This window comes from Mixophyes fleayi, chromosome 2, assembly GCF_038048845.1.
Source record: "Mixophyes fleayi isolate aMixFle1 chromosome 2, aMixFle1.hap1, whole genome shotgun sequence".
Classification (NCBI taxonomy): Eukaryota; Metazoa; Chordata; class Amphibia; order Anura; family Limnodynastidae; genus Mixophyes; species Mixophyes fleayi.
In genome coordinates, this window is record NC_134403.1 from 331,217,578 (window position 1) to 331,232,449 (window position 14,872).

Below are 14,872 nucleotides of genomic sequence, written 5' to 3' on the forward strand. Positions count from 1 at the left end.
TGAAGAAGTCTGTGTGCACTTAGCTAAAATACATCCCGCTGTAGACTTCACAATCTACCTACCAGCTTGCACTGATTCCAGCTGTGAATCTCCTCCGATTCATCCCAGGCCGGGCAAAAGAAAAGCAGCACCGCCTTGAGGATACTATGCACCATGACAGGAGGCTCCTTGTAGCTCTTCAGTTCAGCAAACGACTGGTGGTCCAGCTTGCTGACACATTGCCTTAGATCTTGTAGCATGAAGCGATGGAACAGGACCCCCACTCTCCTCTGTCTTGACACTTTTTCTGCCTCTGCAATCACATAACAGGCAGATCATGAGCTGGTACAGACACCTGTGTCACTAACCAAAGCCCATAATTCACAAGTTTTTTTTAACTTTATTTGTTTTTATATCTAAGAGTACCTTTTTCTTGCTTTTATTGTATTGACCTTGTGATGGAAGTGTGCATGGCTTGCATAGTAAGTACAAACAGATACTAATAGCTCAAGTAAAATTGCATAAGATACTTTAAGCAACAATAGAAAAGGTACTTTCAGTCTTGGGCAAAACATGAATATTAAGGGGTAAATTTATCAAGCTGCGATTTTCTAGCAGGTTTGAAAAGTGGAGATGTTGCCTATAGCAACCAATCAGATTCTAGTTATTTATTTAGTACATTCTACAAAATGATAGCTAGAATCTGATTGGTTGCTATAGGCAACATCACCACTTTTTTAAACCTGTGAGAAACTCGCAGCATGATACATTTACCCCTACGTATTCCAAAATTAAAAACACAATGATGAGTAAATACACTACATGGCTAAAAGTATGTGGTTTCCCCCCCCTTATTAGTGTGTTTGCCTATTTCAGCCACACCCATTGCTCAAATGTGCATAATATCAAACATACAGCCATGCAATTTCCATAGTCAAACATATAGCAATAGTAGTAGAATGTGTCGTACTGAAAAGCTCAGTGACTTTCAACATGGCACTGTTCAATAAGTCAGTTCATCAAATTTCTGTCCTGCTAGAGCTCCCCCAGCCAACTGTAAGTGCTGTTATTGTGAAGAAGAAACATGTAGGAGCAACAACAGCTGAGCCACAAAGCGCTAGGCCACACATGCTGACAGAACAGGACCACTGATGCTGAAGCTTGCAATTCATACAAATCGTCTGTCCTCGGTTTCAAAACTCATTACAGTGAGTTCCAAACTACCCCTTCGGAATCGACGTCAGCACAGGAACTGATCATCGGGAGCTTGATTGATTGGGTTTCCATGGCCGAACTGTCACACACAAGCCTCAGATCGTCATGTGCAATGCAAAACATCCAAAGCACACCGCCATTGGACACTGGAGAATTAGAAACGCATTCTCCGGAGTGAAGAATCATACTTCACCATCTGGCAGTCTGACAGACGAATCTGGGTTTGGCGAATGCAAGGATATAGATTCCTACCTGAATGTGTACTGTCAATTCTTAAGTTTGGTGGAGGAGGAATAATGGTCTGGGGATGTTTTTCATGGTTTAGCCTGGGCCCCTTAGTTCCTGTGAAGAGAAATATAATGCTTCCGCATACAATGACATTGCAGAGAATTGTGTGCTCCCAACTTTGTGGCAACAGTTTTGGAAAGGCCCTTTTTTGTTTCAGCAAATCTGTGAGAGCCGCGGCGCGTGTCACCGGGTCAGGGAGCCAATCAGCGCTCCCCGACCGGTCATTTAAACAGTGGCAGTGCTGCGAGCCAATCCACGCTGACGTCATCAGGTGTCGATGCGCTGGTATCCATTTAAGACGCCCACATCGGCGCCCGGGAGTTGAGTGGGCAGCGGCAATCAAGGTGAGAAGACTTCGTGGGATCACGGCAGAAAAGGAAAGAAGACTGGAAGGCAGCAGAGACAGAGAGCCCTTGTCAGGGCTGAGAGCTACTCTGTCTATTGAAGACTCGGCGGCGCATACAAGAGAGAAGTCCCGGCGGCCACTCCTGGAAGGTCAAAAGAGAACATACGCCGAAGTAAACAGAGGTATCCCTGGACCAGGTAAGGCCCCTGACGGCACCACCTCTCCTGGGCCCACGCCCGCACTCTAGACCCTCTTCTATGGCATCAATCTTTCCCCGGGCACAAGGCCGCACACCAGGCACTAGGCCTAAGTCGCAGTTAGGGGTGGCCACTGTAGGCTATTATCGGGCTTAGGCCCATAGCTCAAGTAGGGTGCTCAGCCCCAGAAGCAGGGCACAAGACCCTTAGTTAGTCCTGGGCTTTAGGCCCACTGCGTAGGTAGGGGCTCAGCCCCACAATAGGGCACAAGGCCCTTAGTTAGGTTTAGGCGTTAGGCCCGTCGCCAGGTAAGGGGCTCAGCCCCACAGGCAGGGCACAAGGCCCTCAGCCAGGTAGGCCCCTAGTTAGGCCAGGGCACTAGGCCCATCATTCTTCTAGGGCACGCAGCAGGCTCCTGGCAGAGTATGAAGGTATAGTGTGCATTGTGGTACTGTATTGTTGTGTGCATTGTGTACTGTATTGTTGTGGGCCTGGTGGTACTGTATTGTTGTGTTCATACGTGAGTTGTGGGGTTGGGTTGTATTTCCTCTCCAGGAGCAAGAAGTTAGCGTCCCGTTGGAGAGAGGCTCTGGTGTTTGGTCCGTTCTCTGGCCACACACTAGGCCTGGAAGGGGCAAGGAGAATGGGCAAAGCACCATGCCAAAGGAGAAGCCACACGGAGTCCTCCTGCCAGGTAAGTCCCCGTCATACCCGTAGGTTCCAGAGGTAGTGGTTGGGTTCCTGGCTGGCATTGCAACACATCCCTTGTGAGTTCCAGGGGGAGCTTGCCGCGGTTCTATTTGGGTGCCTGTTCTGAGTTCCGGCAGGTTAGCCTAACGGTTCCAGGGCAGGTAGTGTTTCGTGGGGTATGGGCCTGGTCCACCTGAATTCCGGCAGTGCACTGACGGTTCCAGGTGGGAACCGCCAGACCCGGCGACGCTTTGCTGGCGAGTGTAGCCCTGCCACTTGCCGTTGGGTGGCCCTCACCACTGGTGAGTAGAGTTCGAGCAAAAATGTTCTCTGTCCCGAATACTTGCAGCCCCTGTGTCCAGGCTAGAGTAACACGGGGTGACGACAGGCGGAATAGAGCAAGTATCTCCGTTCCTGGTAGTAGCCCCAGACAGCCCCTACCCTTCCCCTTGGGGGTACGTCTCTCTCTTTTGTCTTGTCTGCAGGAGGAAGGGAGCGAACGCCACGAAGTACGGTGGTGGAATTGCTGCAACCGGAGAGAGTAACACCTTCCATAGCAGTCCCTCGGGATCAGGTGAGTACCTTATGTGTAGACCAGGGAAACTGCCTTGGTAGGTACGCGGGATAGTGACCCCCACAATGCTTTAACCCAATCGAACACCTCTGGGATGAATGAATTGGAACGCCTATTGCGAAGCCGGCCTTATCGGTCAACATCAGAGCACGACCTCACTAATGCTCTTGTTGCTGAATGGATGCGAATACCGCTGCCATGTTCCAAAATCTATCAGAAACCCTTCCGAGAAGAGTGGAGACTGTTATAGGAGCAAAGGGGGAACCAACTCCATATTAATTCTTACGGCTTTGTAATGAGATGTTCAACAAGCACATGTTATTCATTCCTATTATTATTACTATCTTTTATTTATATGGATGTGATGTTCGGGAGTTCACATACTTTTGACCATGTAATGTAGATAAAAGCAGAAATATGTTATATTATAATGCATACATATGGATACATATGGATGAAAGTAAACAGATTAATGTCAGTAATGAATACACCAGTGCTCCATTTAGTGATATGGAAAATATGCACTGTTAGCAGTCCCGGAGGACCGGATTAGTACTGTTCCTATAAGAAGGGAAATCCAGAATTCTGCTCTGCAGGTTAAATCGGCACAATGGATTTTTCTTCTAGACCACTTTTAAATACTATCATTTTCTCATCACCAAATTACAGATAGCACTGCCCTAGTATCAGTAATAACCCTGGAGTACAGAAATATTTATTATACAGTAGTCACTAAAAGTAATTAACTAACTGCAGGCTCTTTTGTAATGCTGCTCAATTACGGGAAGTGGTGTCTGCAGGGATGTAGGAACTGTGCTTAGTTTTGTGATACTTAAACTGAGATAACGGATAGGACATTTTAGTTCTAGACCTTGTTGTGCAGAGGGGTACTAGCCCATTTTCACTCTGCAAACGGACCTTAATTTTGCACTAGCTCAGAGCTGGCGGTCTGCGGTCTTATATGTTAATGGGACCCACTTTTTTGCCTTCTGGTTGTAGTCTGTCAAAAAAGAGCAATTCTAGGAGCACACTACAGCCCTGGTTTTAGGAGATTACAACTGAAACGTTTATTCTATTGAAAGCGGTGGTTCTAAAGTGTTATGATGATGTAAGTTAATGTGATATTTACACTTTTTGGACATCTTAAAATTTTTCTGCCCCTTCACCCACCTAGGTGCACTTTTTCCAGTGGTGTCTCCAGAGAGCAGAGAACGGGCTTCCACGCTGATCTGTGCAGGACATCAAACCTCTGTACACTGGCTTAAAACCAAAGTGTATTAAGGTGTGCATTTTTGTGTTTTAAAAACATAATCAAAATATGGCCTACTGGAGGAAATTCCACTATTAATAAGGATAATGCTGCCCTCTAGCGGTAAGTTAGTATCATAACTGCAAGTTGGTCAGATGGCTCATTCATGGAAACTAACTTTATTTCATGTCTAGATACAATGTATACAATGAAGGTCATGTTTATTTTTTGGGGTGACACAATCTGTCTGAATACTTATTATTATTCTTAGGCTGGGTACACACTACAGTAATTTCATGCACTTATCGTGCAGATCACACAATAATTGACCATTTGGTCAGAGATTGCATTTGTGTGTACTCTTCCACAATCATGTTTTATTGCACCAAAGCACATCATATTGTTTGATTTGATTTTCTAATCTTCTTAAAAATCACGATCAACGATAGACAATGTTGGGCAAATTCTGCAGTGTGTACGCACTCACTACCAGCAGTGTAGGCAGATCTCCATAGAGTGTGCAGAGTCACAATATTTTCAGCTTATGACAGATGAAGATCACAGAAGGTAAATCAGGTAGCTGTGTACACATGAATCTGCATGCTGATCACGACTTTCAGTCATTGGTATAATTGTTACAGAAATCACATCTGCAATAATATTCTGTAGTGTGTACCCAACTTTACATCATTTATTCATTGTAGCTATGACTACAGTAAGTCGAAGCATAAAACATATACACACACTTGTCATGTAATTACTGAATGGAAAAAATATATAGTGCTGTAATGTCTTACCTAAAACAGCATTTTTTGGGATGTCACTAAATAGTTGTTCCTCCAGAATCTCATAACAGGCTTCCTGCAACATCTGCAGCATCTTCTGTAAGTCCTGATACTCATGGGCGGGCAACTCCTTGCAGTGACCGGTGTTCAGGTCCAACACTCCAAGAGTTGTCCCTGTTGGGTCACGGATGGGTACAGCAATATGGTGCTCTCCATAGGCCTCAGTCGTGATAACCTCTGAGCTATCTGCACACTTGAAGAGGTAATCCCTGTCCAAAAGACCAGCAGGTGTTGCTTTCATTGTAGAACATAAGAATATTGACATGCAATTATATTTTAATAATATCAAGCTCTTAAGGGGTCACCAAACTTCAAAGTCAAATTGAAACAACATGAACAATGAAATTCATGGGAAGGTTATTATAACCATTGTATTACCGGAGTAGAAAGAAGAAAAAAAGAAGGAAAAAGAAGATCCCTAAAGATTTAGGCTACAATAAAAAGGAACATATATTTATTTAAAAATAAAAGCCACTGGATTGCTGTACACAGTGCTTAAAACAAGTATTATGTACAGCTCAGTGATATTACAATAATGGCATCATCGGGAATTTCTTTATGGATAAGGAAACCTATGGACCTGCACGGAAGATCTGTCACAGATAAATGCTGTCAGATACAGTTTTCACTGAATCTAGCCGTGCTGGTAATAGGAAAGACATAGGACAGACTCCCTTGGTCAAAAAAGAAACAAACCTTTCTTTGCTTCTAGACTCTATGAGCCTGATTCATCAAGGCATGCATTCTGAGCGCAACCCGCGTTCAGTAATATACACGTATTTAAGCTTTGCCTACTCCCGTCCAATGTGTGGTTTCTAAATTCGCAAAAAAACGCACAGAAAAATAAAAAAAGTATAGAATTAATGTCACCTGTTAAAAATACAGGCATTAATGATAAAACAGTTAAAGAAAAAAAAGTGTTTAAAAAAATAAATAAATGTTTGCCATGAAATACATTTATTAGAATGTTGTTAATGTCTACTGAACATAAAATACATTTTTACAGTTGCTTGTGATTGCAGATACATGTTATAGTATTCCTACGAGACCGTCAACACTACTGAAACGCCCCTTCCCCGTCCCGGTCACTCCCTGAAATCACGGCAGCAGTATGTGTCCTTTGCATTCACAGATGCACCGGACAGGACTACGCTCATGGCCGTATCTCCCGGATCTGGACATGTGCAGAGTGATTGTGCTGACGATACGCTCAGAATTAGCAGATACGGCCTTGATGACTCAGGCCCTATATATTCATCACACCTTCAGTTACATGTGTTTGGCATTCTTATGCTCCGGAGAACTAGCCTATTCTTTTTCTTAGGTAAACAGGGGTTTCACTAATTGGAACTTTGGAAAAATCATGGAAAAGTGTGTTGATTGTTTTTAAACTCATCTATTCTAAGTTGTGTAATGCACTTAAAATACAAATATGTCCTACCAGTCCTATGTCTTACCAGTGCCAAAAACACAGTGTGAAGCTTACTGGGCTACACGATGCAGTTACTAATTACTTCTCAGTTAAACACACAGAAATACTGTGACATACGGTCTGGTGAAGAACATATAAATTATTGCTGGTCATGATGAGGGTAATACTTATACTGCATATCAGATGTCTGGTTTTCCATCTGTCTTCAATAACACTGCACAATGTATGGCTGCAGGACTATGATTTGAAACTAGGACATCCACTTTCCTTTCATCTTTATACACATGTCCAGAGTTTGTCAACCAAAACTATATTTTTTAATTAACTGATTAATTCTTTTAAAACACGTATTAAAACGTAGTGCAAGTAAACATATGTTTATTCTTAGGAATGCTGGTAATCCTTCAGGTCTAAAATGTGGTCTATAAATGTGATACAATTTCTTGTTTTACAGCCTGCAGTAACCTTGATCTTTCACAAGAAGGTGCCACTGTTATGGGAATTGAATTACTTACTGCAAAGCAAAGCTGTCACACTATAACAGTTCCATGTGGCTACCAAGTTGTTGAGAACAAAAGATTTACTACTTGGAATGTCCTATTTCTTTGCAACTTTTCTAGCACATTGTATATACTTTTGATACGTCCATATTCTTTTTGCATGTTCCTTTTCAGGAACATTTTAAAGAAAAATGGCACAGAATCTCAAGTTACATGGGTGGAACCTACAAAGCTGTCCACATATTGTTATACATTTGTTTCTAAATGCAAAGATTTAACGAGGCGTACTCATGTATCAACAATTTATTTTCCTGTAGTGTATATTGCGTTGTGGTAAGATAGTTCACTTTGGAAACACAATTGCAATTATCTGATCTCCATCTGATCTGTATCTGTAATTATCTGATCTGTGTTTATCTATTTGTGCGTCTATAAGTTTATATAAGGGAGAGCGACATACCATATCCTATTCATCACGAATCAACATGTTCTGTTAGTGCAAGTGAGTAAAATTACTTTTGAAATTCATTATTTTCATTTAGAAGCTTTAAATTACTATCATTATGGTAAATAACAGTGATGAAATCCTGGTGATTAGAGAAATCCTTCAGTTTGAGCTCCCTAACAATACCTGCTCCTAAAGCAGGGGTGGGCAAACCAGTCCTCAATGGCCATAAACAGTTCATGTTTTAAGGATTTCTGTCTGTAGAAACAGCTGGGATAATTACTGACCCAGCCAAATAGATTAACTCAGCTGTGCATGATTAAAGAAATCCTAAAAACATGAACTGTTTATGGCCCTTGAGGACTGGTTTGCCCACCCCTGTCCTAAAGACACTGACCTGAACACATTATCCCGTCTGTGCAGTGTGGCTGGACAGCTGTAGACTTCAGACAGGCCTGTGTTATTGTCTGTGTGCATCATGTTCCGAAAGACATATCCCTGTGCCTAAAGGTGTGAAAAATAAGATATATAACCACAAACTCGCAGACATTACCATTAAGGAAGAAGACCATTTGAAATCAGTGCTGACTGTAAAGTTTGCATGGCTTAAGGCTATATTATTGAATACACCATAAATTAGTAATTGTGCTCCCCCCATGCTCACACTTTCCAACCATATCTTACATCCATTGTACAAAAATAGATGATAATGAGCAAGTAGCAAAAATAAATAAGTAAATGTGAAATAACAAAAAGATTTCTTTGCTGTCTCTTTCCTGGACATTGATGCCTGTAGGCATGTGCCTAGTCTGCCTATTTATTAAGTACCTCACTGCTGACAACCTTATACCAAGATAACCTTTCTAGACCAGTGCTGTCCTGCATCTGTCACATGTAGGGTCATACATATACATGGTGGAAGGCCGGATTACAAAGTGGGGTTTAGATGAAACGTAAACATATGTGGCTTATGGTGGAAATAGATACACCTAGCGTACTGTGCTGAAGAAAGACTTAGCGCACTACAGACAGCGTAATGTAAATGTACAAGGTAGGTGTAAAAAAAAGATATCAAAACCAAGGGCAACATTCCCACCCATGCTCACCATATACAGTCCTTTGTCCATCATAAACAGCCCTGTGATCAGTACAACAGCACCATGTCTACCACATATAGCCCATATAATATAACAGACCAACGCAGTCCTTTACATACCACATATAACCTCATGCAGAGCATAACTGTCTCCTGCCTACCACAGTCCATTATCAGCCATGTACAGCCCTGTGCCCAGTCCCATGGTCACTACATATGCTCCGGGTAGCACACACAGAACTTACTATGTCTTATATTGGATCATTATTACACATAAACAGGAACATGTGACAGAACATCGGTACCTTGTCTGCACTGGGCTCCATCAGGTACGTGTTGATAATCCGGATGTTGGGAGCACGGCTGTAGCTCCAGGCCAGTGCACTGCTCACCAATTGTAGGAGATTCCTTTGCCTCTGGACATGGTGATAGGCTGTACTAAAAACATTTGTTACCCCCTAGAAAAACATACCCACAAATTATTACAGACCTTGAAAAATATGTATTGTCCACATTTTGGTGTATATCTTTAATTGCGGTAATGAAATACTGCGTCTACATAAACTTGTATACCCTGCAGCGTGTAATGACATTCCCTCACTGATTCCACTGGGCACAAATGCGGCAAAATTTTCACCATCTAACGTGATCATTTTAACCCGTTCACCAAATATTATAATCAATATTATTATTATCATTTATTAATAGAGTGCCAACATATCACATTGTGTTTAATCATAAACACAACACACACACACAACACACTCACATGTCGTGCCCTGGTCAGAATTAAACCCAAGGACCCGAGGCTGTGAGGCAGTGGTGATAACCTCTGTGCCACAGAGCTGCTAAGTAACAGGTGAATGTGGGGCAACAACTCAGGGCCCGTGGTGATGAGACGGCCCAGTCCTTCCCGTAGCTGCAATTTTGAACTTGTCAAAATAAAAAGTGATCTTGTGTTGAAGGACTTGCTGTATATTCAGGCACGTCTATGTGAACTTGAGGTGATTGTTTTTCCATTTATTGTAACATAAATGTAGTATGAGGCTTGCGTCATATATTAAGACGCTTGAGGTGAGGGGCTGCCTGTGTAATATATATAATGATTGTTTGAACTCAGAAGTGTTTGGTAGAAGATATTAAAGAATGATGACTGTTTCAATGGATGGTCAGGAATTAACAAATCATGTGGAATAAGGACCCATGCATTGACCATCAACACCCAATGTTTGAATCCGCCATCGGACATCCGCACCTGATAAAAGTTGATCTCATGTGTGAGGAAGATATTTCTGTCACGAGGTTCTCTCATCGTGTCAATGCTGAGGGTACCAAACACTTGCTGGTGCGCGTCTATTAGTGGCAGCACAATGAGGGACCCTTTCCTCTCTTCCTCAGGGCGCTCTGTATTCCAGAAGTGAATGTTTCCGTGATACTGAACTCGAGGTACATGTTGTGATGTCCCACAGTCCACTGCTGCAAAGCTGAGACAAGTGGATGGGAGATGCATTAACTGGGGAAGTACCAATTTGTACAACACACTGAGGTTTATGAAGAAAAGTGGTAACCTAATTATTATGATAAAAATGAAGTGCAAAAAGTAAATTATTTAAAAAAGTTGAACAATGAGCAACAGTAAGCAAATAGGAGAACAGAGAGTAAGAAAATGTTTATTTAATAAATGTATTCTTTTTTCCTTCGTAGAACACGGAAAACTTCCCATATATAACTATAGATCATATTTGTTATTACTTCCAAACATGCTTACTTTTTAATCTTATTTTCTTTTCCTGGCCCCAGTTTGTCAATATTTTAAATACATAATTGGATAAACACTCCTAAGGGTAAATGTATGAAGCTCCGATTTCTGCAAGTGGCCGGAAATTGGCGACTTTGCAGGGGAAATATAAAGCGGCGATGGCTTGTAAAGGCAAGTTTGATCTATTGGCGACTTGCAGAAATCGGAGCTTCATAAATTTACCCCTAAGTATACAAATGTTTGTGGTAGATTGTGGAAAATAGGAGAAAAGCGCCATTTCAGTTGCTGGGGTGCAAACTAGACACATCCCAGGTAGACAGTACAAGAGCTGCTTTAGTGAGGCATGGAATATGTGGAAATTGTGGGCAGTTTGAAGCACAAAAAAAAAAAGTAGCTAGTTCCAGGGGCGCACTTAGGGGGGTTTTGAGTTCCTCAGAGCCCCCTCCTTTCCCCTATACTCGCATGTCTACCTCCAGTAACCAGAGGTTTTTCCGACAGCCCCAGTGACATCAACAGAGAGTATTAAAGAAATAAGGGGGCTGACAAAGGAAAATTTTCTCTCTATGGGGTCTATTTATCAAGCATTTTTCCTGTGGTAAACCACCGAAAACAACAGTTTTCGGGGGTTTACCGTGAAATCACTATTTGCTATTAAAGCATCGCCTCAGATATCTGCTGCTTTGCATTTCCTATCGTTTTTCTGAGCACTCCCCATAACAGTGTATGGGAAGTGCTCAGAACCGCTATGTATTAAAGGCTAACTAGAGAAAAGAAGAGCAGAGCTGGACAGCGCATGTGTGGAGGGATCATGTGATCCCTTCCTGTCAATCATCCTGCAGTTTGCCGACAAGGATGTTACTGCGCATGCACCAACTATTCAGTCGGTGCATGCGCACTAACAAAAAAAGAAAAAAGAAAAAAAGAGAAGATCATCGCAGCCTTGAAAAATGAGAAAAGACTGCGATGATCAGGTGAGTCACTTCTCAGGGACAGCAGGTTATCGGCACTGCTGTCCCTGAGAAGTTTTTTAATACATAGCCGTTACTTTTCAATCCTTATCAAGGAGATAAGGATTGAAAAGTATCAAGTCAAAAAAACAAAGGGTCATAAATAGACCCCTTTGTGTGAATGTAGGGGCTCTGCAGCGCATGGCCCCTACTGGCAGCCCCGCGGGAACAGACCTGTCAGATCACGGCTGCCCCACTGCACTATAGAAAAGGAATAGAGCAAGCACACAAGAGACAGGAAGAATGCAAGAGCACAAGGTAAGTGAGTAAAGCAATGAAGAGTGGTAATTAACCAACACAGAAGGGAGGAACGGAAAGAAAGGAAGAATACAGCAGTAGAAGGGAAGGCAACGTGCGGCTAGTAAACAGCAGATCCTGCCCCCACCTCCACTGAGAGGCGTTGCTCAATGCTTTCAGTTAACACTTTTCCCCTTGCCCACTCCTGTCTTCACACATGTTTGTGTGTATACTATGTTGCTCTTGCTCCACCCCCTTTTGTGTCTATATGGAAAGGTGCCCTGCGGATGAGGTGCTTGTGAAGAGGGCGAAGAAGGAAGCTACTCACCGTTCCGGCGTTCCAGAGGTGAGCATTCTTCTTATTTCCTTGCAGGTCCCGGGGGCCGCCGGCAAGTGAGCCAATCAGGGCTCACTTCCCGCTGCTAGCCAATCAGTGGCAGGACAGGCGGCCATTTGAACTTTTGGTGCTGCCGCGAGCCAATCAGGGCTTGCTGCGATGGCCAATGACGTTGGCGCACCCGCGGCTTTATCAGCTGCTGGGCGCCGCCATCTTGGCAGAACTGTTCGGCGGCGGAGGGAGATGGACGTTGCTGGAGCGGCGCCAGAAGAAAAGACGCCACAAGAGAAGCCCGCTGGGAAGAAGAATAAAGACCCTGGGAGCAAGCTAAAGAAGAGCTCGACGGCGGGGAGCCCTTGTAAGGGCTAAGCGCGCCCCCGCCAAGAAGACAGTGGGGACACAAGCGCTGATACAGAGAAGAGGCAACTCCGGCTGGAGGGTCTGGAAGACCTGAAGATGGCGAGGCAAACGGAGTTTCCTGCCTGGAGCAGGTGAGTATAAAGATACTCAGTTAGGTCGGGCACAAGGCCCAGGACAATTCAGGCATTAGGCCTGTGGCGCAGATAGGGGGCACAAGGCCTGGTCGCAGATAGGACTAGGTAGGGTATTTTCTGGGCACAAAGCCATATAGTTAGACTGGGGGGGGCACAAGGCCACATATTTAGAGAGGGTGGGGCACAAGGCCCCAGTGATAGTATTTTGGCACAAGGCCCAAAAGGAAGCTGTAGCAGGGCACAGGGCCCTTGAGTGCTAGCAGGGCGCAAGGCCCTTTGGTGCAGGCAGGGTGCAAGGCCCTTAGTCTAGTCTGGGCTTTAGGCCCCAGTGAGGAAGGGCAGCAGGCCCTTGAGAGCGTAGCAGGGCGCCAGGTCCTTGAGAGAGTAGCAGGGTGCAATACCTTGAGAGCATAGCAGGGTGCAAGACCCTTCAGTGTAGAGAGGCGCAGGCCTCTTAGTGAGTGGGACGCTCGGTCCCTGGGTAGTGTAGGGGACACTTGGTCTCTTGATTATTAAGTGGCTAAGTTACTGAGAGTGGCTTACAAAGCCCCTCCATCCGTCTGGAAGGGCACCTTAAGTCCTGAATCCCAGGACAAGGTGGGCTTAACAGCCGGGGCTTGGGCAGCGGGCGGAGGCCTGTGGAGCGACAGAGTTCCAGTGGACCCGGACGGCCGAGGAGCTGTGAGTGGGAGGATTTTGCTCAAGGAGAAGTGCGTCCCATAGTGGTCCCTCAGGATTTGGTAAGTACCTGGGGTTGTTCTGTGTGGCTTAGCCTCCCTTGTTTTACAGGCATTGGTCGTCAGACAAAGTTTTCGGAAGACTCCTGCAAGTGAGAACCCCCGAAGCTGCAGGGATAGGGGGAGTCGCCGTCGTAGACCCGCTTCCATGAGTATAGCCCGGCGAGGGCTGTTACCATGGTGCACTCACCTTGTGGAGCTGCCCCTCCCATATTTTTCCCCTTTCCCTTACAGTAAAACGAGTGCCTGGCACACGAGAACATGGTTCCTTTTCCCTTGTTGGCGTTGTGGGCTTCCGGACACCCCCCCCCCACCACCACCACCGGACGTTACATTTACATGTATAATACCCCTTTATCTCTGTTTCCGCCTTTGTCTTGTCTGACTTTCTCCATGTATGTGTACCTCTCTTCCTCTGTGTATCCCCATGTGCGCCGGCTCCTTTTGTGTGTGGATAGCTCTCTCCCCTTTGTTTTCGAACCTTCCCTTCTTCTAATTTGTGTGCCTGTGTTTCCCTCCAGCAATAAGAAAAATTGAGGAAAGTTTTTTTTAAAAAGTTTAAAAACTAATTTATTTATTTTTCAGTTAAAACCTAAAAGGATTTAAAAACCATTAAAAAAATGCTCCATTCAAAGAATAAAGCCTTTTTAAAAATATATTAATATGTTATCAATATCCTGAGATGGTGATAACAGAACAGGTCTTGCTGCAGTACAAGTACCACTATGATACTTGGTAAATAGGCTATACCGTGCAAATATTTGGAAACCAACCTCTAAAAATTCTAGGTTTGCCCCTGAGTTTCAAGAAAACCTAAAACTGACTGTCTGGTAACAAAAGATAATTTACCAATATGCAGAAATGCACCACTGCAGTGCATTGACATTTTCTGATATGATGCATCTACTTTTGCGCAAATGTGACAATTTATCATAAAGCTGATGGATCTACGCATCAAGAAGACTGTGAATGCAGTGAATGCTAAATTTTGCATCTGCTGATGCGAAAAGTTAGGTGGATCAGGGCGTTCCAACTAAAAGTGTGCTGGGTACCTCGGATTGAGCCCATGTTTTGTTTTCCTGGACAAAATATTTAAATGAGGTTCACAGAGTCTTTTTGCTCCCTGCTGCTCTTTTACTGGTGCTCGGAATTCATGAGTGTCGTCTTTTACTTTCAATACGATACCTTTTTTTTTACCAACCCAGCACAATTGATAAATTAAGGTATTCATCATCATCATCAGCAGCAGCTATTTATATAGCGCCACTAAATGTACAGCACTGTACAGAGAACTCACATCAGTCCCTGCCCCAATGGAGCTTACAGTCTAAATTCCCTAACACACATACATGCACAGACTAAGGTCTACTTAATAGCAACCAATTAACCTACTTGTGTGTTTTTGGAGAGTGGGAGGAAACCAGAGCACCCAGAGGAAACCCACG

The 14,872-nt window shown here is 43.9% G+C and overlaps 1 protein-coding gene across 1 annotated transcript in view; it reads right to left on the minus strand.

Annotated features, from left to right (window-relative positions):
* Positions 1-14,872, minus strand: part of EFCAB5 (EF-hand calcium binding domain 5) — a 58,234-nt gene that overhangs the window by 11,192 nt on the left and 32,170 nt on the right. Inside the window, exons 15-19 of the mRNA XM_075196883.1 lie at positions 10,112-10,340; positions 9,162-9,314; positions 8,158-8,264; positions 5,336-5,592; positions 63-292 (exon numbers count right to left, since the gene is read on the minus strand). Coding sequence (XP_075052984.1) covers positions 63-292; positions 5,336-5,592; positions 8,158-8,264; positions 9,162-9,314; positions 10,112-10,340 — 976 coding nt within the window. The remainder of the gene's footprint in view (positions 1-62; positions 293-5,335; positions 5,593-8,157; positions 8,265-9,161; positions 9,315-10,111; positions 10,341-14,872) is intronic.